This window comes from Taudactylus pleione, unplaced genomic scaffold, assembly GCF_031769625.1.
Source record: "Taudactylus pleione unplaced genomic scaffold, aTauple2 ptg000114l, whole genome shotgun sequence".
Taxonomy (NCBI): domain Eukaryota; kingdom Metazoa; phylum Chordata; class Amphibia; order Anura; family Myobatrachidae; genus Taudactylus; species Taudactylus pleione.
This window is the reverse complement of record NW_028284516.1, coordinates 6180952-6208888: the sequence shown is the minus strand read 5'-3', so window position 1 is coordinate 6208888 and position 27937 is coordinate 6180952. Positions and strand designations below refer to the sequence as shown.

At 42.1% G+C, this 27937-nt stretch overlaps 2 protein-coding genes across 4 annotated transcripts in view; one reads left to right on the top strand and one right to left on the bottom strand.

Moving 5' to 3' along the window:
* The window catches only part of NBN (nibrin), an 80631-nt gene extending 60514 nt beyond the window's left edge, over window positions 1-20117 (bottom strand). Inside the window, exons 1-3 of one of the 2 annotated variants that reach the window (XM_088471392.1) lie at window positions 19997-20117; window positions 5268-5401; window positions 3397-3545 (exon numbers count right to left, since the gene is read on the bottom strand). In XM_088471392.1, the coding sequence (XP_088327518.1) occupies window positions 3397-3545; window positions 5268-5401; window positions 19997-20027 (314 nt within the window). In that variant the 5' untranslated portion in view covers window positions 20028-20117. The remainder of the gene's footprint in view (window positions 1-3396; window positions 3546-5267; window positions 5402-19996) is intronic. The other variant, XM_088471391.1, reaches the window with a different exon arrangement.
* A 3351-nt stretch (window positions 20118-23468) lies between these two features.
* The window catches only part of DECR1 (2,4-dienoyl-CoA reductase 1), a 77805-nt gene continuing 73336 nt past the window's right edge, over window positions 23469-27937 (top strand). The window contains exon 1 of one of the 2 annotated variants that reach the window (XM_088471517.1): window positions 23469-23572. In XM_088471517.1, coding sequence (XP_088327643.1) covers window positions 23495-23572 — 78 coding nt within the window. In that variant the 5' untranslated portion in view covers window positions 23469-23494. Of the gene's footprint in view, window positions 23573-23608; window positions 23739-27937 lie in introns of those variants that run through there. The other variant, XM_088471518.1, reaches the window with a different exon arrangement.

Here is a 27937-nt window from a genome sequence, read left to right as displayed (position 1 = left end):
TATAGAAGGAAGAGGAATTGATATGTTTCTACAACTTCTCAGGCTCTAGCAAACAATGTAATTAATTGTTGCTTATTGATATTGCAACATACTTTTCAAGTTAGAAACTAATAATAAGCAGGTGAGTATCAATATCCTTGATTGTTTAATAACAATGCTGTTATCTGCAGAGACATAAATTTTATTGATCCCACGCACATCATACTAAATATAATTGATATTTCAGAATTTGCACTCCTCAGAAAGCTGCAGCAATTGCTGGGGTATCAGTAGCAGTTAAAGTAGCGAGTTGAAAAACAGTGAGCTAGCTTCATTTATTTGTTATAACATTAGGAGGACTCAGCAGTTACCACGATGTCAGTAACAGTCTAAATGGTATATATATCAGTGGACTGTCAGGTACTATTCTACTGGTCTCACTATTACATTGGCACATTAACATTAATTGCCATCACATAGAGCAAGTATCAATATGAAGTATGAGGTATTTCCCCAATAACAAACACACGTGCAACCGCCAGTGACGCCGACGCGCGCGTTTCACTGTAAGCTTTATCAAGGCTGAACCCGATTGTTCACCTCGGCCAAATATTTAAGAGGAACCAAGTTCCAATCATGTTGTTATCCCAGATCACGTGATATTAATAGCCAATAGACAAACCCTTTTACCTGGGATTACGTGTTGTATAGAAAACGGAAGATCGTGGATACTAATTTTAGGCATGTGATCGGAACCCCCTCCTATCAGGGGGGAGGTGTGTCCATTCATTTAAATACTATTGTAAACAAATAACGGAGGGGACCAACAATATATAAGGAGATATATATAATAAATGTAATATAGTAAGATAGATGTCTTAAACTTAAACTCCTTCTATAATTGCTAATGTATGCAAGAAAGCAATATACTTCAAATATCCCCGAATTGAATGTATATACAGTGAGATTTTGATACAACTTGGATAAACTCTTTTATTTGCTATCTCAATGGAAAACCTTGAGCTGGTTAACATAAATTGCTGAATCTTTTGACTAGCTATATTACAATTGACATCTGTGTCTATTAATACACGAATCATAGTACAGTGCAATTTGGACACAATTTTGTCAAATATTTGTATGTTATAAGTTTGAAGTGTGTACGATTATATTTGCAATTCTCATATAAGTGTATCAATACCCTAATACAATAACAATACATTAGTGGACCGGCCTTTTTATTATACATGTGTGTTTTGTCCAATAATTATTTTATTCCTTATATTTCACTGTCTATATTCCCTACATTGGGATATTTTTAAAGTAATGATTCATTAAAAGTTATATATTAATTGATATAAATAATTTTTTGTGCGCCCAAAATACAACTCCTTTTTTTCTTTTTGTCCATTGTATGATCTAACCTAGTTGAACAGGGCTGCACCCCCAATATCCAATTAACCATTGGGATTTTGAATATATAGGGGTTATGTAATTTATTATTAGTGTGCAGATACTTTTCCCTCTTCCCCTAACCTCCAATCTAAACGATTTTTCAAACACAGCCTGTAACATCACAGTTAGGAGCTGATTGGCTGGTACTTTATCTCCATCCAAGGCTCAGTGAAGAGAACACTAAATCTCCGAGGATGTGGTTCAGGAAAGGCCAAGTGCTGTAGATAGCATCCCTGTGTGCATTACCAGTTACTTGTTTCTCCTATGAGGAACGTTCTCTGTTGTGTGAACTATATTAGTATTTAGGGGCATATTCAATTAGGAGCGAAAAGTCTGTTGCCAGACTCTTTGCCGTCATTGCTGGTTTCAGTGTCGAAAAAGTATCGCGCCCGTCCCCGCGTATCCCCGTATTCAATTGGCGAAAACGGGACCCGGCGAAAACGAAAAGTCCTGTCATTTTTGGGGAAATCAGCCTGACACCCCCATATAGATGCTCTGACATGGGGGTTTACTATGGGTACCCCCGAATAGCCCTGCTAACGGTATATTGGGTCTTTAAATTGTCTCAATAGCTGCTGTTTAGAAAGTGGTAAGAATAGCATTTAGCAACTTTTTTTTGGCAAAATAGATAATTCCATCAAATTTGGGGTACATGAAAAGGGGTGCAAGCATATTTTAAACTGGCTAATGTGATGTTTTAAAAATCGTGAAAAATCCACCTTCCGCAACCACCTGCAATAAAGAAAAAAACACTTGGAGACCCCCTCTGAGTCTGTTTTGGTAGTTTAGAAGTTTGTCCCCCAACTTTGTTTTTTTCTTCGCCACCGAAACAAAATTACTTTTTTGGGGGTGTCCTAAGGTACTTTGAAAACATTTTTTTGACACAGATTACCTTTGGATGACTGTCCAAGGGGTGCAGGGTGGTTTTTGGAAGTCTGCAACCCAAAACCCCAATTCTGCACTTTTTCTCGCCACCTATTCATAGCTGACACTTTTTCGCTGGTCCCAATGCATAGACTTTTCACTCCAAATGACATCATCGCCGAAAAACTTTCACCGAGAACGACTTTTCGCTGCCTAACTGAATACGGCCCTTAGACTGCCATCAGTGCCATTATGTATCCATGTATCAATCCCTATCCCAATACAGGAGACCAGAACAGTGACACAGAAGTAAGAATTGGTCTTTTTTTTTTTATTATCGCAATCACTGCACTTTTATAAAGCGCGCTGTACTAAATGTCCTGGATGTCGCGGGTTTCAGAAGCTGAGCATGTGCCAAAGAAAGACTTTGGACCAAATGTAATAGGGTGAGAGTTTAGAAAATGTGAGAGTTTAGCAGTAACCTCTCAGAGTTTTATCTTCAAAATGGGAAAACATCTGAATAAGATTTTAAATCGTGAGAGTTTTTTAAGTATAAAAAAACATGCAAGTTCGCTCTGTTACTTTGTTTTTGGACTCTATTACATTGGCAAAGTTTAAAAAGTGTCAGAAACTCTCACTTTTCTAAACTCTCACCCTATTACATTTGGCCCTTTGGCTTCCGGGCATGAGCTGGATCAGGTATACGCACACGGACGCCGTTCGCTAGCACATAAAGTGAGTAGGATGCCATAGGCGTATGGATAAACGGCTGCAGATGTGTAGGAGTCAAACTCAGCCCCATAGTAAGCCTAGGCAGAAAACAGAGGGCTTAATGTGTAATGCTTATGGTCGTGTAATCTGCCCATACACAAAGCTCTACAGCTGTTTTCAAGCAAAGGGTGCTAAAAAGAATTCAATCATATGCGATCTTTCTTCTGAACTACCTATTCTATTAGACATTTATATTCCATGTGTGTGTCACTCACATAGCAACCAATGCGACATCCAGTGATCAGAATAATAAGAACTAATACTAATGTGTGTGGCCAGTGGTTGATCATCTAGTAGAAGACATAACGGTAATGAAAAACCACCTACCGATACTTGCTATTGTAGACACCAAACGTGACCTTGTCCCCTGATTTCAGGTTCCTAGGACTGGCATTCTCCATCTTCTCTCCATTAATAAAAGTGCCATATTTTGAGGAGTCTTTAATAGTTAGAACAGGAATCACATCGGGCCGGCCCTAAATGAATAAGGATAGGCAGCACATGTAAAGCCCACCTACAGATCCTAGCACACACTATACAGGGTTAGGGTCCTGTGTGTCCCAGGCAGGACCGATCAGTACATACTACATTTTTCTTGGCACAATATAATACATTTTGCACGGACTTCTCACTGGACACAGATAATAACAGCTGGCTCGTGGTATTAGTATGTACTTTGTGTCATTTGTACATTGCTCTATAATCGTGTCACAGCAACATCCTTTTGTTTTCTCTTTCCCTAAAAACGAAATCACTGGAAAAGCCAGAGAGAGACCATATTGTGACGTGGCTGCGCCCTACACCAGGACGTAAGCCTTTCACATTCATGTAATTTATGGATTAATCTTGGCCACGTCTGGTTGTGCCATCTACCCCAGATCCACAACAAGTAGTGTTTATTGTAGACAAGCAGCCTACAGTATAAACTACTCATCGGAATGTTGGATCATTTTCAGTATGTCTTAATGAGGCCATGGGAAGGAAATTAATTTTACAAATCACTACCAGGGGGCACTTTCCCACTTGTAAGGAATCAGATATGCAAATTTCCTTTAGCACGTCTTATAATCTTTTTCATTCTCATCTTGGCCCCCATTTATAAACGAGTTTAAGCGCTTTTAAACTCGTTGCGAATAGTAATTAGTGTTTTAGCCATTTATTATTGTGGATAGCAACTGTCCCTCATCTGTTAATCGTCGCTGCAAGCGTTGCGGGTCAGACGGCCGACTCTGACACCCACATTGGCAGCAGTAACACAAAAAAAAGTACGGGGCCTGGGACCGATGGGGCGTAGAGGGGGTGCAGGGGGGCTCCATGCGGTAGGAAAGGTTGAGGGCAGATAACTTTTAAACGGGTGCCTCACCCACAGCAAGCGGAGAGGAGCATTGTACACTTGACTGGTGTGTGTCCCCGTGCAGCCCTGTGCCCGCCGCAACACCTGCCGATGCCGCCATGTCCCGTCTGCTGCTGCCGACTGGTGCGAGGGGAAGTCTCAGATGCCTGAACATGGCTATCTACCTGCTCCATGCAGGCTCCCCCAGGAGTACGAGTGCAGCAGGAAAGACCACCAACACGGGGTGGAAAAATGCCCCCTGGTGGGGATTTTTTTTAACTAATTTTTTTTTTCTTTTACTGAATTTCCTTCTCATGGGCGTACTGAAAATTTGGTGACATTCCAATGAGTAGTTTTGCAGTAGACAGTTTGGAACAGGTGAACTTTAATGATAGACACCCACTTCCACCCCCCATAGTTATAGGGATATACCCCAATGTGATTTTCCAGATCATGATGAAAAGTGTTCATTGGAAAACAAACTTTCACTTAAATTAATGGCTCCCAAGCCTTTATGGGACTGCGCCTCCGCACGTACTTAATGGTTTAAACCCTATAATCCATTGGCCAGGAAACCACCGCCATGGAGTGCTAAAAGGAGACCAAATGCTACCCAAAACACATAGTATCTGTGGAGGCAGCACACAGTATCTAGTCAGGGGTAAGTCGCACTCTACTCTGGGATATTCAGGACACAGAGAGAGAGTAATTGATGGAGGACAAAAGGGAACATTATTTATTTATGAAACACACATATTATGTACAATGTGCCTGGAGGGGGGGAGACTAATGCCTTATACATCATATTACAGGCAGCTGTCATACAACGCACCTACACTTCTGCAATGTGATCACTAACACTCACCAAGTTAGAGAGAGAGTGGCTGACAGTAAACGTGGCATGGATTCTGCTAATGGACTGATCATCTTCTACCAAAATTGTACAGTTCTTGCGCCCCACGACGTAGCTAGTATCGGTGAGAAAGCGATAGCTCTGTCCTGTAAATGAGAAAAATTTTTCTTTATTTTTTCAAAGAATAAAGATAACTTAAGAAATATTGAGGGACAATTGCAAAAGAAGTTCTGTAACCATAGCAACCAGATATTCTATTCTACAATTTGTAATGGACAAATGTTACAATCTGATTTGTTGCTATGGGTTATGGTACATCACGTGTTTCCCATCATATAACAATAAAATCATTAAACAAAATGTTATGGAGTTTAAGCTGTTGGATCTTTAAATCTACAAATAACATCCATTACTTTACAAACAATCTAATTCTACAATAGTATTACAGCAGGATGAATACGAAAGTACTACTCACTCTTAATTAACCGATCAGAGAGAAAAACTACAGAAAGGACAAAACTTCTAAAAATACTGTAAGCAAAACAGACATCTTCATTTAGGGTTAGTACAACTGGTTGGGTACGGGATGCAGGTGCTCGGGATCCCGAAGGTCAGAATCCTAACCCAGCAGGGTTAGGATGCAGACACCTGTCGGTAAGTATCCTCACCCTACCCATCTCTCCCCGCAACCTAAACCTACCCCTCAATGCCTAAACTTAACCATCCCCACAAGTGCCTAACCCTAACCCTCCCCCTAGTGCCTAACCCTCCCTAGCGCCTAACCCTAACCCTCCCCCTAATGCCTAACCCTAACCCTCCCTCTAGTGCCTAACCCTCCCCCTAGTGCCGTGCCGAACCCTATCCCTCCCCCTAGTGCCTAATCCTAACCCTCCCTTTAGTGCCTACTCCTAACCCCCCCTAGTGCCTAACCCTCCCCCTTTAGTACCTAATCCTAACCCTCCCCCTAGTGCCTAAGCCTCCCCCTAGTGTCTAACCCTAACCCTCCCCCTAGTGCCTAACCCTCCCCCTAGTGCCTAACCCTAACCCCCCTTAGTGACTAACCCTAACCCTCCCCCTAGTGCCTAACCCTAACCCTAGTGCTTAACCCTAACCCTACCCCTAGTGCCTAACCCTAGTGCCTAACCCTAACCCCCCCTAGTGCCTAACCCTAACCCTCCCCCTAGTGCCTAACCCTCCCCCTAGTGCCTAACCCTAACCCTCCCCCTAGTGCCTAACCCTAACCCCCCCTAGTGCCTAACCCTAACCCTCCCCCTAGTGCCTAACCCTCCCCCTAGTGCCTAACCCTAACCCCCCTTAGTGACTAACCCTAACCCTCCCCCTAGTGCCTAACCCTAACTCTCCCCCTAGTGCCTAACCCTAACCCTCCCCCTAGTGCCTAAACCCTAAACCCTCCCCCTAGTGCCTAACCCTCCCCCTAGTGCCTAACCCTAACCCTAGTGACTAACCCTAACACCCCCTAGTGACTAACCCTAACCCCCCCTAGTGACTAACCCTAACCCTCCCCTAGCGCCTAACCCTAGCCCTCCCCCTAGTGCCTAACCCTAGCACTCCCCCTCACCCCACTACTTACTGTCTGCATTCTGAGCGCTGGCATCCCAACAGCCCGGATTTCAACTACCACCCAATACAACAATGATTTTCATTTGAAACTTAAAATCCTGTATTGAATTCCCTGCAATGTGTGGCTGCAGTGTTCAGCTGTGCATATCACAATAATTGGTGCCCCAACTTCGCACCGCTACAAAAAAATTGGGAATGTTGGTGATCGTGAATGGCAACCGTTCCAATGGCAATTTAATCACCCTCAAGGAGTGAAATGATTACTCCAAAACACTGATATTATAACTATGCATGTTCTGTGTCACAGCTCTTCCTATGCTCTCTCGGTTGCCGTTATAAAGCACTGAAGGAATTGTGGTGCCGTATAAATACAATTAGATTATATTCATCTTAAATTCCTTTTGTCACTGGCACTGGAAACATAACAGGAATGGTCTACAAGTATCAATTCACTAAGTCTGTCTCTCCATATATACAAGTATGTTTACATTTTATATAGCTTTATTTTATCAAAGTTATAAACAGATACTCTCACATGGAACAATGTGCTGCATCAACTATATCGCTGAACAATTTCCCTTGAACTTTCTGTAGTGTAGGACAAACGATATTGGGTGTACACACTGATAGATATATATGAGAGATATCTTTCAGTGAAGTCATCCTGCCACATCTCTAAACGGGGAATTCTTGACGAGATTGTCCAGTTTGGCCTGCATGTACGGACGACCAAAGATATCGTTATCGTCCAGCGCATTGTTGGTCGTTCATTGCATACACACAGAACGATATATCGTTGAATATCGATATATTGCTGCAATCTAAGTTTCCCCATATCTTTCAAGTAATCCGAACATCTGGTAATTCATTCATGAAATCTGTGGATTTTCTGACATCTCAAAGCAGAAGAAACGTAGATAGAGGAAATATAGCGCAAATAAAGAGGGAGGTGCTGCTAGGTAAATCTACAGGAGTATACACCCAAATACTCAATAAACATACATGGAACAAAAGTAGTACATAGAATCCAAAAAGCGCTCCCCACTCAACATGTATAACAAATAGGACACAACTGTGTTTTCACACAAAAAAAGAACAATAGTCACCAATGATAATGGTATTTAGTAATTCCAAATTCTGGATATCCACTATTAAGCTTCTCTATTGAGGTGCTGATCAATTTTCCCTTAGGATATTTCCATATGCATGGAGAAATAAGAAAAAAAGTAGGATAATAGTGCAGTATGTCTCAAACAACATAGGCTTTTAATGACAAATTGCACTTGCAATCACAAGAAGTATAAAACGCATGTAACAAATGTAAAACTGCATCCAGCCCCCGTCCAAATGTCGACATCCACACCCAGATGTACCATGGAAACAGTGGAACCGCTACTCCGGATATAGAGATCCACTAGGATGAAGTCCACAAGAGGAGACTGCAGACCATGTAGACAGCTCAGAGGGTGAGACCCGCTTAACGCGTTTCGGACATCAATTGGTCCTTCGTCAGAAGCGTGGCACGCTCACCCAGTTCCTTCCTTAAATACCCTACATACAATAAACTCACATGATTCCAATTAGACGAACGCCGGCGGCTGTGTGGGGAACCGGAAGCCGGAAGTCACCAACCCGAGTGCGTTCCACCACACCCGGAAGTTCTGCATTCCAGAGATACACAACACGTGATTCTGCTTAACGCTTACACGTGAGGCGAAAGTCACAAGACCTGGTGCGCGCCACAGAACCCGGAAGTCCTGCGTTCCAAAGGTGTCCGGCTTTAATCCTCCATAATAAATTAAATCAAATAATAAAATCTTTATCGCTGTATTGTCCTCATTGATAAGTCCATGCAAACATGATAAAACAAACATAAAAAAATCAATAACCACAATAAATATAAATAGCACCACACTAAATATGTGCAAATATGCAAATTATAGCAGCGGATACATGACTAAAGGTGCAGAGAGAGGGCAATAATGTATGACAAAATCCCAATAGGTGCAAGGAAAGGAAATTTTCTATAGCAGCAAGTATGTAAACTCAAAAACATTATTTAATTAAGAATATAAATAAATAAATTAGGTTAAGAAACATTTGAGTTCAAAATCTCCATTTAGCCCCTTGGGTACAAGGGTCCCTAATTGGTAGATCAATCTCATTTCGGCTTGTGAAAGCCTCTTTTCAATGTCTCTTGTTTTCCATCTAGGTAATACCTGTTGGATACCTAAAAAAACGTTTTAGATGGCACTCTTTACTATTATGATAATTTTTAAAATGTGTGGAGACTGTATGTGTAATCAGACCTTTACGTATATTATAAATATGTTCCGATAATCTTATTTTGAGGTTTCTAGTAGTTTTACCTATATACAATAGGCCACAATCACACTCAAGGAGATATATTATATTCCTGGAGTTGCACGTAATAAATTCCCTTATAGGATATTTATTACCGTGCACCTCAAATTCTAAAATTTTCCGGTCATGAGATTTAACTGTTTTACACATTAAACAGTCACCGCAGCGATAAAAACCCTTAGATCTTACACTCTGTCTAGTATCAGTATTCGGACTACTCCTGACAAGTTTGTCTTTGAGGGCAGGTGCCTTCCTATATATAAAATTTGTTTTTTCCGATATTACTGGACCTATAATTGAATCTTGCTTTAATAATTTTCAATTTTTCCTTAACACCTTTTCGATTTCTTTAAAAGATCTATTATTATATTGAGTAATGAAAGCCCACTTAAATTTCTCATCAGTATTATTTTTTGTTATTTTCGTTTTTAATAGTTCTGTGAGATTAATTAAAGATGTTTTATCTTTAGCTTTCAATAAGAATTCATTTGAATAGCCCTTCATTCGAAGACGATCGGCTGTCTCATTAATTTGTTCCTCACAGATCTCAGCTTCCGTACAGTTTCTTTTGATCCTCAAAAACTGACTATAGGGAATCCTGTCTAGCCAATTTGAGTGATGTTGACTTGTTCTTTCTATAAAACTGTTAGAATCCGTATTTTTTCTAAAAGTTTTGGTATTAATTACACCATTTTTAACATAAATACATAGATCTAAAAAAGATACCTCTTTCGCACTACAATTAAAAATCAATTCAATATTAAAATTATTAACATTAAGTTTATTACAAAATAATTTAAGAGAATCTTCATTTCCGCGCCATATAAATAAGACATCATCAATATAGCATTGCCAGGACACTAGGCCAACCCCCAGCTCACCATTATGCCACATATTGTGGTCCTCCCAATAGGCCATAAATAAATTGGCGTAGCTGGGGGCAAACCTAGTACCCATAGCAGTTCCCATTTCTTGTAGGTAAAAGGACCCATCAAAATAAAAATAATTATTAAATAAAATAAATTTAATACTTTCAAGTAAAAAACACTTAAGAGGGTCAGTAAAATTGGTCAAATTTAAGAAATAAGTAACAGCAGCCAGGCCCTTGTCTAATTCAATAATAGTATACAAGGTACTGAAGTCAGCTGTACAAATAATATCACCCTCTTCCCACTTGTAAATCTGAAATTTTTCTAAGTACATTTCCAGTATCTCTTACATATGCTTTCGTGGTCTGTACAATTGGCTGCAAATAGAAGTCCACCATAGCCGAAAGGTTACTTGTTAGACTATTACATCCAGCAATAATTGGTCGACGTGGAGGGTGGAGGGGATCCTTATGGATTTTTGGAAGTACATAGATTGAGGGAATTGACGGATTTTGAATATTTATAAATTCACATTCACTTTTTGTAATCACATTATTTGCCAATGCTTTCCGGGACAGCTCTACTAGTTCTTTACTAATTTTTAATGTAGGGTCACTTTTTAATATGTTAATCCATTATTTGTTTATAAATTTCAGTAATATAATCCTCCCTCTTTATAAGGACTACCCCCTCACCCTTATCGGCCGGTTTAATAACTAAATCCTTATCATCTCGTAAAGATTTTACTGCTTCAAATTCTTTTTTACTTAAATTGAGTTTTGTTTTTGCATAGGATTTATGTGTAATTTTATCTACCTCTTGACAGACTATTTTATTAAAAACGTCTATACAACTCCCTTTTTGTTGTGCAGGATAAAAGGTAGAGGGTGGTTTAAAATTAGTCTTATTCAAGGGCCTTTCTATGAAGCTATCATCATTTTCCCTACCAAGAAAAAACTTTTAACCGTTAACTTACGTATAAACTTTTGTATATCTACAAATACGTTAAATGGATTAGGCTTATTCGATGGGGCGAATCTTAACTCTTTTATGAGCACACTTTTCTCACTTTCAGTTAATATCTTATCAGTGAGATTAAAAATTTTACTTTCATCATTTATTTTCATTAAATCAGTACCCTTACTTATCTGATTTCTGGAGTTTGTTTAATTTACTTTCGTATGCTTCTTTTTATTCCCCGCTCTTTTACCTCGACACGTTTTTCTCTTATGTTCTAAAAACGATTCTTTCTGGGAGTTCTGGGGTCCCACTTTAAAAAAGATCTATCTAATGATGAGGGGCCTTCCCCTAAGTCTTCATCCAATACTGTGAACCTATTCGTAAGACCAACATTATGTTTACAGGTAGATTTAAAATTTCTCTTTACTGGATGATTTACATATTCCCATTCATCAGTTTGTTCTACATCCGTATTATTATATTGGGATCTACCTTGTTTTCTATTATTAAATGATTTCTAAGAATTAAATGGTTTATATCCCTTTTCTCTATTGATTCCTCTATGTGAACATTTTTGTCTCCAGAACGGGGTCCTCTTAGATTGCAAAGTGTCCTGATTTATTTTCACTTTCTCTAATACTTGAGGAGAAATTACCTGTATTGTTTCAGGAGATTTTAACAAATTCATATCTCTAGCATATTTTTTCTGTTTTTTCTGTCTTAAATCTTTAGTATTCTTTTCTATTTTTGACAATAGATCCTTTTCAAAGGTTTTAAACTCTATCATTTTCCTAAAGGGATGTGCCATTATTTGTAACTCATTAATAGTTTCATTAAATTTTGTTAGATTTGCCCTTCGTTCCTTTAAAATCAAATTAATCAAGGAAAATGAGCAAGCATCTAGAATGGAATCCCATTCTTTTTTAAAACTCATATCTGATGACTCAAATTATGCTGGTTTAATAATTTTTAAACCCTTGGGAATGATCTCAGCTGCTTGATACTGTTCAAGAGTCACCACCTCCCACCATAGCTTATTTTCTTTAATCATAACTGATTCTAATTTTCTAAAGAATGAGCCAAGATCTTCATCACATATATTTATATCATTTGATCTGTAGAATGTATTTCTAATTAAATCTTTTCTCGAGTCTCTATAGGTAAACATGTTTGCTGCAATTTTTCCAATTCAGGTAACATTTTTCCAATTCAGGTGAACAACAACAATAGAAATGTAGATAGAGGAAATATAGCGCAAATAAAGAGGGAGGTGCTGCTAGGTAAATCTACAGGAGTATACACCCAAATACTCAATAAACATACATGGAACAAAAGTAGTACATAGAATCCAAAAAGCGCTCTCCACTCAACATGTATAACAAATAGGACACCACTGTGTTTTCACACAAAAAAAGAACAATAGTCACCAATGATAATGGTATTTAGCAATTCAAAATTCTGGATATCCACTATTAAGCTTCTCTATTGAGGTGCTGATCAATTTTCCCTTAGGATATTTCCATATGCATGGAGAAATAAGAAAAAAAGGATAATAGTGCAGTATGTCTCAAACAACATAGGCTTTTAATAACAAATTTGCACTTACAATCACAAGAAGTATAAAACGCATGTAACAAATGTAAAACTGCACCCAGCCCCCGTCCAAATGTCGACATCCACACCCAGATGTACCATGGAAACAGTGGAACCGCTACTCCGGATATAGAGATCCACTAGGATGAAGTCCACAAGAGGAGGCTGCAGACCATGCAGAAAGTCCAGAGGTTGAGACCCGCTTAACGTGTTTCGGACATCAATTGGTCCTTCGTCAGAAGCGTGGCATGCTCACCCAGTTCCTTCCTTAAATACCCTACATACAATAAACTCACGTGATTCCAATTAGATGATCGCCGGCGGCTGTGTGTGGAACCGGAAGCCGGAAGTTACCAACCCGAGTGCGTTCTACCGCACCCGGAAGTTCTGCATTCCAGAGATACACAACACGTGATTCTGCTTAACGCTTACACGTGAGGCGAAAGTCACAAGACCTGGTGCGCTCCACAGAACCTGGAAGTCCTGCGTTCCAAAGGTGTCCGGCTTTAATCCTCCATAATAAACTAAATCAAATAATAAAATCTTTATTGTTCTTAAAAAGTCGCTGTATTGTCCTCATTGATAAGTCCATGCAAACATGAAAAAACATAAAAAAATCAATAACCACAATAAATATAAATATTGTTGACTATTGTTCTTTTTTTGTGTGAAAACACAGTGGTGTCCTATTTGTTATACATATTGAGTGGGGAGCGCTTTTTGGATTCTATGTACTACTTTTGTTCCATCTCAAAGCAGAAGACAGGAATAAAATAGAATGCTTTCTTACCTCTCTTCTGAGACTCCCATTACAGCAGAGGAAGAGCAGCCAATATATGATTATTTGCAGAGTACTAATCTCTGGGTTGCAGTATAATAAATATTGTGCCTGCCTGTTCCACAAGTGGGAAACCACAATATCATTTTATGTTAATCAGGGCTGTGGAGACACAGACAATTTTGGGTGGAGTCGGAAGAAATGTTCCCCCTCCAGCTTCAATATAAAAACTTGTAATATTATAAAAAATATCACTGATCGCATTAACCCATGTACAGGAGAAGTCTGTGACTCGTCATTCCCCATTTCCCAGGAACTTCTCCAGATCAGCCTGATGCAACTCTGGAGTCTGATTATTATCTTGCAGACAAGAGATGCTAAGCCGCAGGAGAAAGACAAAAAAGTGTTGCAGAGCAAAACAAAAAAAAAGACCAGCACAGCACTGTTTGTTCTCTGCTCTGAAAACAATAAAGTTTTGTTCAAAAGGGGAAAACAACTACCTGCATAGTGATGTGAAGTTAAAGTGTCACTTGTCCAGACTGATCTGTTTGAGAGTAAGTAATGGGGCCCATCTATCAGCGATGGATTGCCGTGATCCCGCGATGCAACCCGGCATAGCAGAAATCCAACATGTTGGATTTTGCCGATTTGATGATTGTGATCAAAAAATTATTGTGATCGTCAAATCAACGACATTTAACATGGGAAATGTCTGCGATCCGGCAACGGAAATGCCGGCACTTCCCATCGCAACGCAAAAACCTGTCTCTGATGTATGGCCACCTTAACACAAAGAGGGAAATGTAACAGCCTGCAACATGCAGGCATAGTCAAGTTTACGGTGATTCTATCCAATGTTTTAAAGTGGCAATTATTTAAGACAATACTCGCCTGAAACTCGCCGATGTCTGCAAGTTGCGGGTTATTTCTCTGAGCAGTGGTAGAATACAGGTGAGAGGTGAGTAGTACTAAACTAATATTGGTATAACAGGGATGTGAATACTAGCCTTATCCATTAGTTAGAGAAGAAAATAATACAGTGAAATCATGTACAGGTATTGCATTTATTTCATTACTACTGTTATAGTCTACAGTAACTAATAAGTAATAGATTACTTGTTGGCAGAAGTGGTCACTTTTTTTGTAGGAATAGAATTATTCTCTTAACATTTTAAGGACTATTTCTGTCCAACAAATAGCCTGACAACTTAATATACTATGCCATTATAATTTACAGATGCTGCCGCTGTTACCCACAACAAGACTGCAATAATCATCCAACGCTGCCATCACCCACTACACTGTGATAATTACCATCACACAATGCACTGCAATATAATATACCCACCATCCTGCTGTGATAGTTTCCATGTATTCTTCTACTATCTCATGACCTAAACTACTATTTGAACCTTAAGGAATTAATGTATTGCACAGATTTAATTATCCTGAGATTCAGATTGTAGTCTAGATAGAATGTATGTAAAATATACATTTGCCATTTATTAAGGACTCAGAATCAAAAGGTTCCACAGCCCTGATGTTAATTACCCAAGTTGAAGCTGCTCTTCACAACATGATTGGTTAATGGTTCCCAACCTGCCAATTCCACTGTAGAAGGAATGCCAATAACACATTAACCGCTGCCTGGATTAGTACATAAACATCTAAAATGTGAAAGCCTTAATTTATGTTATAATTTAGATTATCATTCAATTCATTTATTTATATGGTTGGGAGGGTAAGGTACATCTAATATATCATATCAGTAGAAGGTATTAGAAGGCAGCGGAGAAATCAAGGAGGATAAGCATGGAGAAGTGACCCTTGGACTTGACAGACAGAAGCTTATTACCGGCTTTGGATAGAGTGGTTTCAGTGGAGTACAAGGGAGTAAGCCAAACTGCAGAGTATTGAGGAGGGATCTGTTGGAGAAGTAGCTAATGAGGCATTTGTAGATGAGCCGCTAGACTATTTTGGAGGCTAAAGGGAATAGGGAAGCAGTTAGAGAGGGAGATAGGGCAAGAGATGTTTTTTTGAGAATAAGAGAGATGAGACCATGCTTGAAGGAAGAGGAGAAGATGCCGGTAAAGATATTTGGGCAAGGTAAGGATAGGCATTGGGGGAGAGGCAGTGTAAGATGTGGGAGGTGATGGAAATCCAGGGTACAAGTACAGATGAAGTAGGATAAAAGGAGAGAATGGATTTCATCATTCGTGGCATAATGGAAGGAGCATATGGGCGAAGGCTGGAAAGGGAGGGGTGGTGTGTTGGTTGGGCTGTAGGGGCTCGGTAGGAGATGCCATATCTATGGGTATCAGTTCTGGGGTGAAAAACGTGGCAGTGTCAGTAGTGAGGGGATGCAGAGGAAGGAGTAGAATGTGTCGAAGAGATGTTGGTGTTGGAAGACTGGGAGAAAATGAGGGACTAGAAGAAAGATTGTCTGGCAAGGGACACTGTAGAAGGAGAGAGTGAACTTGAAGTGAAAGAAGTCAGCAATAGAGCGGGATTTCCTCCAGTGACGTTCATCAGTACAAGAGCATTTTTGTCGGAATTTGTTTAGAGTTCTAGTGTTGTGGTTTGGAGCGCTGGAGGCTGACAGAGGTGGGGGCAGCAGAATGGAGAGTGTAGGTGAGGGAGGCCACATGGTTGGGGAAGATCAGGATGATTATTGAGTGTTTTCAGTAAGGAAAAGGTTGCAGGATCAAGGTTATTGAGATTATGTTTGGTGATGGATAATTTTGGCGAGGAGAGGGTGTATGATGTGAAGAGAAGGTGAAGGAGAGGTGGGGTTGGCTGGAGAATGGGAAGGGAGAGTTTGAGAAGTCCAGTGTCTTCTACCGTACAGCCGCAAACTTGAAATCCAGCTTTAATGATAAAGCTGTTAGTGAACAGAGAAACGCGTCAGTCTGCTTTAAACCTATACCAACGCTGTCCATCAGCTCCAACTAACCTCCGTCTACTTTAATCTCACTTGGAAACAACCTTGTATCTCAGCATTAAAGACCGGAACATCGTGAGCCCCTATAACCTGAGACAAATAAACAGTGGGATTGAGCTTATCCTGAAGGGACTGCAAGGGCTGCAGAAAATTACTATCCCGGACACAAGGATTTCCCAGTCTCACTTTGGAACTCTATACCAGTAACTATGCTTGCGGACTACGCTGCTCTGAAACGGTTTCCCTGAGACTCATTAAAATCGGAGGAGAACTTCTATCACATACAGCCCGTTTGGTACATCTTGCAGTGCACTTCATATACACACATACATTAATATAGCATTGTTTGCAACATACTTATTCTATTTTACTATATATATATATATATATATATATATATATACACATACATACACACACTTTTGTGCAATTGAATCGTATTGTATATGTGAATTATATTTTGGCTACGATATTTTATCTAATGGTATAACGAATGGTTTTGAGTACACACAGGGTTCTTAGAATGAGTTCATTTTATTATATAGGCTTATTATTACCCATTTTGCACTGTTCCCTCGTTTCTTTCTTGAAATCCAGCTTACAATAACCGCCTCAAACAGTGATCACATTCCACTTTATTTTTTGGTATAAAATGGCTGCACTTATTTTTTTTAAAGAGTATTTTACATCAAAAGAGAAGTATTATGTGACCATAACATTTATGGTGCATACACACGATCAGATTTTTCCTTCAGATATGAACGATAACGATTTAAAAATCGTTCAGTCGTTCATATCTGAAGGAAAATCGTTCATATCTGACATGCCTGAACGATGGACGATCAACGATGCGCGTTCCCGTTTGTCAGATAACGATATCTGACATCTGATGGGTTTGCAGTCAGACTTGGACGATTCCATTCATTTTAATGCAGTCAAAAATCGTTCAATCGTTCAAATCGTTCAAAACTTTGGTCAAATCGTCCAAATCGTTTAATCGTTCAGTCGTTCATCTGACAAATCTGACAAGTCTGACAAATCTGACCGTGTGTACGCTCCATTACACAATTTTGTTTACAGCCTCAAATCACACTTAACGTGTGTACCCAGCAATGCGACCCACGATCCCCCTGCCGACATATCGGGCGGTCCGTACACACTGGGAGATCCGATGCCCAACCGCCCGATATGCCAGCGCCCGCCGCATAGCGCTGCATGGGATCATCACCCACATCGCCTGATCTTCCAGCATGTACAGAAGTTGCGGCTGACGACCCCACGGCAGCGCGCACTACACGATGTAGTGCGTACGCACTGGACGATTTTAACGATTTGTTGTTACGATGCGTCGGAATCGGCCAAATCATTAATAAAATCGTCTAGTGTGTAGGAGCCTTTAGAGTAGTTGCATATAATTCCATTTATGGGGCATAAATATAAACATTTCAATTACTGTGGATGCGACCAAAATATGTCTGTAGTTAGAGTTCAGCGTATCTTAGAGCTGCACCCCTTGTGCTTGGAGTGGTGCTACAGGGGCAAACAAGTATAAAGCTGGGTACACACTGTGACGATGGATCAGTCAGCAGACCGATCCGCCGTCGTAGCGGCCAACTGGTACGCTATACACACTTACCAATCAGTCACTCGATATGTCTGGGCTGACATATCGGGTGTACATGAAACTGATCCGCTACCGATACATCACATGTTGATGGAACGAGTGATATATCGACTAGTGAGTACCCAGCCTAAGTTGGGTACAGAAAGAGAGTGCATGCCCCCTGTAGATTATCCCTAGGGCCCGGTCCTGAGTCGGACGCAGATGCCGGTGCTTCTTTTGGCGCAGTCCTATCTGTGTCTTATGCTAATTCGGACTTCATGTTTTTTATGACACTATTCTTTCTTTATTAGATATTACAGGGAAAATCAAAGATAGACAAACAAGTTTGATGCATTAAATACATTTCAGAAATGTTTTTGACAGAAGCCTCAGAGCATTATTTTGTGTACCATTAAAATTTCACAATTTTCAGAAACATTTTACTACCTGAACCCAACTCTCTAGCCATAGCCCTGGCTGCATCGACATGAAGCTGAACCTCTTACAGTTGTGACCGAAAACCTGTACGAGAATGACAAGTGCTATCATAGGGGTCTATTCAGACCCAGGCGCTAAGGTGCGCTCTCACGCAGCTAAAAGGGACCGGGTATGCAAATGCCGCGATCGCACTGTCTGTTGAAAGGACGGCCTCTATGCCTTATAGAGCGACGGCATAGTTAACGCACGCCAGTATAAAGATGCCCACCTTTCTCTCTTACCACACGTCATCTCCAGGAAGTGTGTGATTAATCAGATACATCGAGAGCCATCGGAGCTGCACGCAGCACTTGAGGTAGACCCTACCCCGCCGCAAGCACTGCAATCAGTGCTGTCTAAAATACAACCAAGTGACGTGTACAATGACGCTTCTTTGCTAATTATGCACAACCATTAAACGCCGTTTAGATGCCCAGACACGCCTGCGTTCGCACATCCACTCCCTCATTCACAAGCACCTTCCCGTTGCCACCCAAACGGCACTGTCACTCAAATAAGCGTCCAGTCTGTGTACTAGGAGCGCACAATTCCAGAGCGCAGTGACTCGCACATGCGCATATTGACACTAACGCATGCGCAAACGGGCGATTATCGGCCATAGCGTGCGTCCGCGGCTTAGTGTCCGGGTCTGAATCAGGCCCATAGTACACTTCTCTATAAAGACCTTCCTCATCTCCATTCCCCTCCTCACACACCCTAACACTGCACGTTTCATACAGCCCTGTCCTCAATCACGTGAGTGGACAGGTCCTGTGCGCAGCAATGAAAATTCCCATAATCTTATTAATATGGATTATCCATGTCCTATCAGGGATAGACATGTTCCCGATCTGATGGAAACGCTTTTTCCATTACACACCGGCTTTGCTTTGCTTGCCAGCCATCAGATGCTCTTTCCCATGCCCATCTGATGGCTGCTGGCTTGCAGTCAGCTGCGGACGCCCGAAAACGGTGCCTGCAACACAGCTCATTTGCAAGAAGCTCCAGTTTCTAATGTGCACAGTTTAAGCATTAATGGTCAAACCATAGACTGGTTTCCTTGTAATAGTGGCACCAAAGCCACTATTCGATGGACATCCCTATGTCAAATGCATATATGTAAACAGCTGCGTTGAGCCTAGCAAAATGCACATAATAAAATAAATGCAAAATAAAATACATCATTCACTCAATATTACTATCCATCACAAAGTGATGTTAGCTGGGGGGGAAAAAAAAGTGTTGAAATGGACTATGCTTTTCGAAACTATAAGGGGAAGATGTACTAAGATAGTACTAAGACTTTGGAGATAGATAATTTAACAACCAATCAGCTCCTGTCATCAAACTCAGCCTCTATAATTACAGTTAGGAGCTGATTGGTTGTTATTTTATCTCTCTGAAAAAAGCTTAGTACCTCTCCCAAAGCTGCAAGAATAAGAGATTAACTGCAGAATAATATGAGAAGACAGAGCTGTGATCCCTGTTCTATATGTGCGCCAGCTCCTTACACCCTGTGTATAACACAGACCCCGTCTGCTCTATGTGATCACATAGTACATTGGTGGCTGTTACCTCCTGCAATCTCCTGCACCAGCGCCCACATTGCTGGCTGCTGCTGTACCTGTAGCTCGGGCTCTGTGTACACACAGGCGCTTAGTCATGACATCACCACAGCCAGCCACCACTGCCCAGCGCTCACACATCATTGCCATCCAAAGGAGCCATATCGCCATCTTGTGGCAACAGCTGTGTACTGCAAGATATATTTCACTACATTTTAAACAATTTAAATTTATGGGGGATTTATAAAACGTTTTGTTTGTTTTGTTTTTTTTCCCACAGGATGGTTTGCTACTTCAGATCAGATCCTGCAGTGAAAGTATAATTAGAGAAGCAAAGCACACCACGGGCCATACAGGAGAGGATCTACTCTTGCTGTAGGGGGGCTTTGTGTATGTATATAATATATATATATATATATATATATATATATATATATATATATATATATATATATATGGTCTGGGGCTGGTCCGGGTCAGGAGCATGTCTCCCCGGTGTACATCCACTTGCATTTGAAACTACTAGAACTGATAAGTATTACCCGTTATATTTGTAATCCAGTCGGTTCTTGATACCTTATATGGCTGATATTGGACATTACCTTGAAATGGTTCATTAAATACCACGTTTTGCAAACTGCGGTGTGCTGGCCCTGGTCCCTTTTGGTCAACATCAGGGATTATATGTTTATATGGATTACATCTGACCCTGCACCTGCAACGATATCTATGAACTGTGTGCGTTCCATTTTTTCAATATATATATATTATATATATATATATATGCTCCTAACTAAATATACAGTATAGCAAACAAATAGAGCTGCAAACCACATGGCTTAAAGTAACCAAATCACCGGCACTCTTAACGTGAGCAATAGAGTAAATCCTGCTGAGGTTCTCACCCTGGGGCATGCCACCCCTCCATATATCCTTTTTCAATTAAGCGGCACTCTCAGGCTTAGCAACTCGTGACAAAGAGTATTTTACTGCATATCAACGTCTCGGGGTCTTCCCTGTCATGTCCTGACGAAGGGGGAAGACCCCGAATATGTATATATATATATATGTATATATACATGTGTGTGTATAAATATATATGTAGTATATATGCACACATATAAATATAGGTATCCTTGATGACAGCACCCCCATACTCCACGAGTCACTGGGAGGCTCGTTCGCTCGCCCGTTTGAACCATCTGTCTTAGTCCCTCCTTCCACACATACCCCGGCAACCTACTTGTCCCTGTCACTAGGGCCGTGGGGAGTTGGCCTGGGCCCAGAGCAAGGGGGCGTGGCCTAATCACGGTAGGCGTGGCCACACCCACTTTTGGGGGGAAAAAACCTTTTTGCTGTGGGGTTCGACATGTCCCCGGGCTCCGGCTGTCAGTTTACTTATCCCATGCTTCATGAAAGTTAAACAGTGTCTTAAAAACCTGACATAGCAGAGATCAATCTAAGAGGTGGCCCGTCTGTGGCTCTTCAACTCCCCAATCTGCCTACCCCTCCCCTTTAGATTGTAAGCTCTCTTTAGCAGGGCCCTCTTCCCTCATGTGATTTTACTTCCCTCAGTTATACCATTACCTCTGCCCATGTGCCAATAGCACATACTTACAGACATTCTGCTCCCTTCTTCCGGGAGGGAGCTGAATGAGGCTTCTACTGCGGGGGGTGGGGTGGGGGAGTGCCGTTGCAGAAGATGGTGTGGTGCAGCGATGATGTAGTATTAGGGGCTTCACAATGCCGAGATTAATGGCATTTGGAGGCATGGGGTGGGGCCACAATGACGTGATTCAGCGCAAGTCACATCACCACCCCCCCTCGCTGCGGGGGTGTAACTATTGGGCTGCAGGGGGTCTAGGGCGATGCGGGCGGTTGCAGGGGGGTGACACCAGCTGGAAGATTTGCCTTCTTTTTTGGGTGGCCAGGAACGCCATCCGATTTTCGTGAGTCTCCCAGCCATCTCGGGAGAGTAGGCATGGATGCAACAGCAGCAAAGAACTTTTGGTTCCAGCCGACGCTGCTTTTGGGAGTATCATGAGTGTATGTGAGGCAATGGTTATATAGGTTGTATGCCAGGTTCTGCAATGTTTTTCACTGTAAGCCAATTGCACTTTTTACTTGTTATATTTACAGTTTTTGGTTGTGTGCTCAGTAAGGCGCTGCGGACCCCTTGCGGTGCCATATAACTTTACTAAAGGATAATCATTTTAAACATGGGCCCATATTCAATTAGAAGCGAAAAGCCGAGATCCGCCTGTCAGAAAAGTATCGCCGTCTTCAATTCAATCTGCTTTTTCGCGTACGCAGATTCGCCTCTGAAAAGGTGGAGAAAGGAAGTGCAAAATTTTTGTTTGGGGGTGCATTGGTGGGGAAATCACTCAGTACCCTTGGGACAGGCCCCCAATGGCCAACTGTGTAAAAAAAACCTAAACAAAAATTCAAGAACACCCCCAAAAAGTACTTTGAATTTGGGGGCAAAAAAGTGCAAAGTGGGGGGACAAGTTCGCAAACTAGCGAAATAAGGTTCTGGGGGTGCACTAAGAAGGGGTCAAGTGGTTTGAGGATTGTAGGTGCATTTTTGGAGTACAATCTCACTGTATTTAAAAGTTCCCTGTAGCAACTTTTAAACATGCTTGCACCCATTTTCAGGTACCCCACATTTGATAGGAATACTTCACAAAAAAAACTGCTTTACGCTATTCTTCACCACTTGTGCAACTACACAAATTAGTGGCAATTGTGCGAACTTATACACCCCAAATAGCTTTATTAGGGCTAATCGGGCACTTCTACATTGTTCCCCAATGTTTCTGCATCTTTTTAGGGGGTACAGGCTGATTTCCCCAATTCTGACAACACTTTTTGCATCTTTTCACTTTGCGTGTCCGTTTTCGCGTAGTTCGGAATTGAAAACGGCGACTAGAGGGGGCACACGCAATAAGTTTCTGAGGCTAAAATACGCGATGCAATAGCTGGGGCGCACACAATGGGCGGAATTCAATTGATTCCTGCCCCCATCGCGCCCGACGGAGCTATTCAATTCTTGCTCCTGTTGGGCACGAACAGCTGACAGCGCTACATTTCAGCTCGCAGCCCCTGGGGGGTGAGAGCTAAAATGTGCGAAAAGTGACATGTTTGGGCGCCCAAACATCACTTTTCGCGATCGCGCCCAGAAAACAATTGAATTCCGTCCAATACGCGATGTAGGCAAAAAATCCGGCAGGTGAAACTTTATCACGGGTGTGAAACTAATTAAATACCACCCATGGTGGGATTTGTAGTTCTACAGTGGCTGGAGATCCATAAGTTCTCTTCATGACTAGTGTCTCTGCATTGAAATGTGTTACTGGCTGCTAAGCAGCAGTTTCAATAATACAGGGGGACAGAAAATCCAAGTGTCACGTGACATAGCTGTGGTCACTGTCTTTCACTTGTTAGTGGGATAATAAAGTTGCGGGAGATTGAAGTGAGTTGTCGGACCTAGTACTAGTACTACAGGAAGATGGCGGCGTTACTAGCAGTGTCAGTGGTTGGGCGCCAGGCTGTGCTCAGGACAAGAGGAGCTGTGGGCGGGCTCAGGGTAAGTCTTGTAGTAACTGTCGGGCTAGGTGTGACTAATCGTGTCCGTTTAACAGCAGAGTAGCGCTGGTTAAAATGCTCCTCTATAGCTATTAATGTTCGTGTCCTTACACGCACGTGACCGATGCCTGTCCAATAGCTGAGGCAGAACTCGTGGTGTGGGAAGCGTAAGTTGCCATCTTTGATAGGGGCACAATTTTTTATTTTTTTTTTAAAGTTTTTCCCCAATTTATCAAATAAAAATAAAATTCTGTAAATTAGACAAATTTATCTGCTACTGGTCCTATATGTGGTCATATTCAATAGCAACAGTGTCAGTTTATAAAATTGATTAATTGCACAGCAGAGGAAACTGGAAACCTTAAAACTTTTCCATGTATTGGGTGAATGCTGCTTGGTCCAATGTGGTCTATAATTCTCTTATCACACAGATGTTTCCTTCTTCTGCCTGTGCATATAGACTGAGTTTGTAGTTGGATATATAATATTGCTAACAGACATCTGGGTTCTGCAATAAGTCACCAACTCTCTCTAGATTGAAAGGACAGTACAAGGGTCAAAGTTTGTTTATTAATACTGAAAACTCAATGTGTTTCAGCCAGTAGGATTGATTTTCATTGAAATTGTGTGGCTTCCAGCTAATGAAACTGCTTGTTGCTGTGCTGACCTGTCAGACAGATTGTCCTCTTCCTACATTTATTTTTATTTATTACCAGTTATTTACATAGCACATACATATTACGCAACGCTTTTACTTAGAATATTTGGCCATTCACATCAGTCCGTGACCCAGTGGAGCTTAGTCTGTCACCTACCACATTTACACACCTACACATTAGGGTTCATTTATTTTTGTTGGGAGCCAGTTATCCTACTATTATATTTTTGGAGTGTTTGAGGAAACCGGAGCTTCCGGAGGAAACCCATGCAAGCACAGGGAGAATATACAAACTCCACACAGTTATGGCCGTAGTGGGAATTGAGGGGGTCATTCAGACCCGCTCGCAAGCGGGTCGATGTTGCCCCACTGCGCATGCGCACGACGGAGGGAGCTCCGTCGTGCACATGTGCGAGACCCGGATAGCGACGGCCTCTCCGTCGCTCCGGGTCTCGCACCAAAGGGGGCGTGCTGTCGATGTTGATTGACAGCACGCCCCCTTTGGTGGGCGTGCCAGGGGCGTGGCTGCCAGACGGAGGCGTTCCCATGGGAACGCCTACTGTCTGAAGCCGGCCCCACTGACATCACTAATGTTGTCAGTGGGAGTGATTTTGGCTCTGATAGAGCCAAAATCACACCAGGTCTTGCGGCAGCGAGACCCTACCGCAGGGTCTCCGTCGCAAGCCCGATGGTCGCGATGGTCTTGACCATTGCGACCATCATCATGGACGCACGCATAAGCTGTGGGTGGTCACCCACAGCTATGCGAGCGTCGAGGAGGACGCTCCATTTTCATGGAGGAGGGCCCTGATTCAGAGCGAGCGCTCTGGACAGAGCGTTCGGCTCTGAATCAGGCCCTGAACCCACAACCTCAGTGCTGTGATGCAGTAGTTCCACCCAAAACACCATCTGTGCTTCCTACATAACTGGTATGGACATATTAACTAAATATACTGTCCTACACTGCATGTTACACTGCCTTAGAAGATCGTTCTTCATTTTTAAAGCTTTTGGATTTTACCGCACGAGTTCAAATCTGGATTGCAAGGTACCGACATCCACAGACATAAAAGTTACTTGTTATAGTTGTCATGCGAGATCTTTTCATGCAGCAGAACACAGTTGAGGAAGCAGCTCTGCAATATACTGTATCACATCTCCTTGCTGGCTGGAAAACTTGCCTGAAAGATTTTAGGTTGTTACTCAGTTTGCAGAATTCTTTTTTTTTTTTTTTCCAGCTTTAAATTACAGGTTTTATATGTGTCCAATCATTGCCGCGGTAGCAGGTTACAGTGAATAGTCTTCACCGTTGAACTCTTAGTGCGGTATTCAATTGTTGTGCCCCTGTACGCACCCGACAGGTTCTATTCAATTGTTCCTCGTGTCGGGCGCGATCAGCTGCCGGCGCACCATTGCAGCTCGCAGCCCCAGGGGGGTGTGAGCTGAAATGGGCGAAAAGTGACATGTTTGGGCGCCCAAACCTCACTTTTCGCGATCGCGCCCAGCACTTTCGTTGGGGGCAGCTGTTTTACGAGGCACAACCCGACCAATTTGGGCAAAAACGGCAACAATTGAATAGCGTCCTGCGATCTCTTGTCACTTCAGATGGGAGATCGGGAATATTGACCTTAGGGTTGAATTAAATTTTCTTTGCGGGGATGTAGCGCCTGGGTTAAGTGCCTGGAGCTATTCAAATGTTCGCGCTGTAATCTCATAACCAATGGATTGCTGCTTGCACCTAACTGAGATGCGAGCAGAAGTCCTTGCTAAGTAGTGCCTCGGGGCTAGTCACGGTGTTGACACATGCGCTCAAAACATCGTGTCCAGACTTATGTCGGGTTATGCAGTTCACTGTGACTAATGGGGTCCATACATCAGCAATCAGAAAAAAAACATTTAATATCTCTACGTTTTTTTTTCCCTGGTCTCTTCCTTCAGTGATTTGCAGATTTTCAGCAAATAACAGATCTGCCAATCGCGAAAAGGCTCATCATTTTACTAGTAACGGCCGGCAAAAATACTGATCGTTACTATAAACTAGCAATCTACAGCCCCAATTGGTCATTGAAATCCAACATGTTGGACAACCTGATTTACCTATTGTCGGTATCCGGAAACAGCGAGTCGCATACACTCTTCTGAAGTAAAGGATTAGGTGCCGAGTAACGCATTAAGCCCCACCCCTTTTTTGACGTTAACAAGAACTGTCTCCCAACCAAGCAGACTCCACAGCAGTGCACTTCACCTGTTAACCTCACCTAGCCCTGTGCAGCCCTCCACACTACACTGTCCTCTGCGCTGGTTGCCGGCTTCACAGAGGGAGAGATTACGGTATGCAGTTGGAAAAGCGGCAGACCTAATCCCGACAGCCGGCTTCCCGACTGTCATATCCTGGCAACCTAAAGAATTGACTAACCTAAAGAATTAGGTTAGTCACTACTTACCTTAGGGACGATCGGGATTTTCACCCATGTCAGGCAGCCGCTGTCGGGATTCCAACCGCCGGACATGTGTCCGGCAGTAAATCATACCGATTCTGAGATTACTGTAGCTGCACCTGCCGTCTGCACTGCGCTGATCTGTGTGCTGACTTCTAGCCCCATATAGGGGGAAGCGACTGCAGCTACTGGCATTAGAAGAGAGTACCATGCTGCGTTAGAGCTTTAGATGGACCTACGTCGTGTTGCCTGATTTGACACATGAAGTGACTGATTCCTTAAAACTATATAGTTGTGCTGACATTACATTCACAGTCCTCATTCAATCACAAAGCAGGTGTGTCATTATTTCCGGGAGGCATAATGGGTACTAGCATTGTACCATACACGCTGAGTAGTGCCTATTGCATAGTCAAATACTATTCTGTTGCACTTTCATATTGTTTATACCACTCTAAATAACACAGCCAAAAGTGCTATGGAATGAAGGGATCATTTATTAATGAGTTTTATCACTTACAACGAGTGATAAAACTTATTGTGTATGATAATGGTGCTCCGGCCAATCAGCTCCCAACTGTCATCTGTTAGAAAAATGACAGTTGGGAGCTGATTGGCTGTAGCACCATTTATGTTTGTACTCCGTTTCAGCGGCCAATTTAAATGAAGGTATTCCCCACAATAGGTGGCATTGTAGTTTCAATACTTTAGATCAGGGATGGGGAACCTAAGGCCCCCGGAATCATTTGGTCTGGCCCTTGGAGCTTTTTTCTGCTAGCCTAACCTGCTTGAAGGCTGCATAGAATGGCACCCTGCAGCCAGAATCTATGCAATAGTGCCGTCTGGAGCATTCTCAGGACACTTTAGATCAATGGTTCCCAACCACGGTCCTCAAGGCACACTAACAGTCCTGGTTTTGGTGATATCCATGCTAAAGCACAGATGGTTTAATTAAAATAACTGAGGTACTAATTAAGTTGTCTCTGCTAAATTATGGCTATCCTTAAAACCTGGACTGTTAGTGTGCCTTGAGGACCGTGGTTGGGAACCCCTGCTTTAGATGGTCACACTGCTGCCCTTAAAGCTCCCTGGAGCATCCACAGGATGCTCTGGGCATTGCAGTAATCACCGGCGATTGTGACCCCCGCCCAGTGTGATGTCACACGGAGGGGGCGTGGCCTGCACCGAGCCAGCAAATAATGTTATATCAAAATGGCCCTCAGCAGAAAAAAGTTTCCCCACCCCTGCTTAGATGCAGGTCAGTAGCATT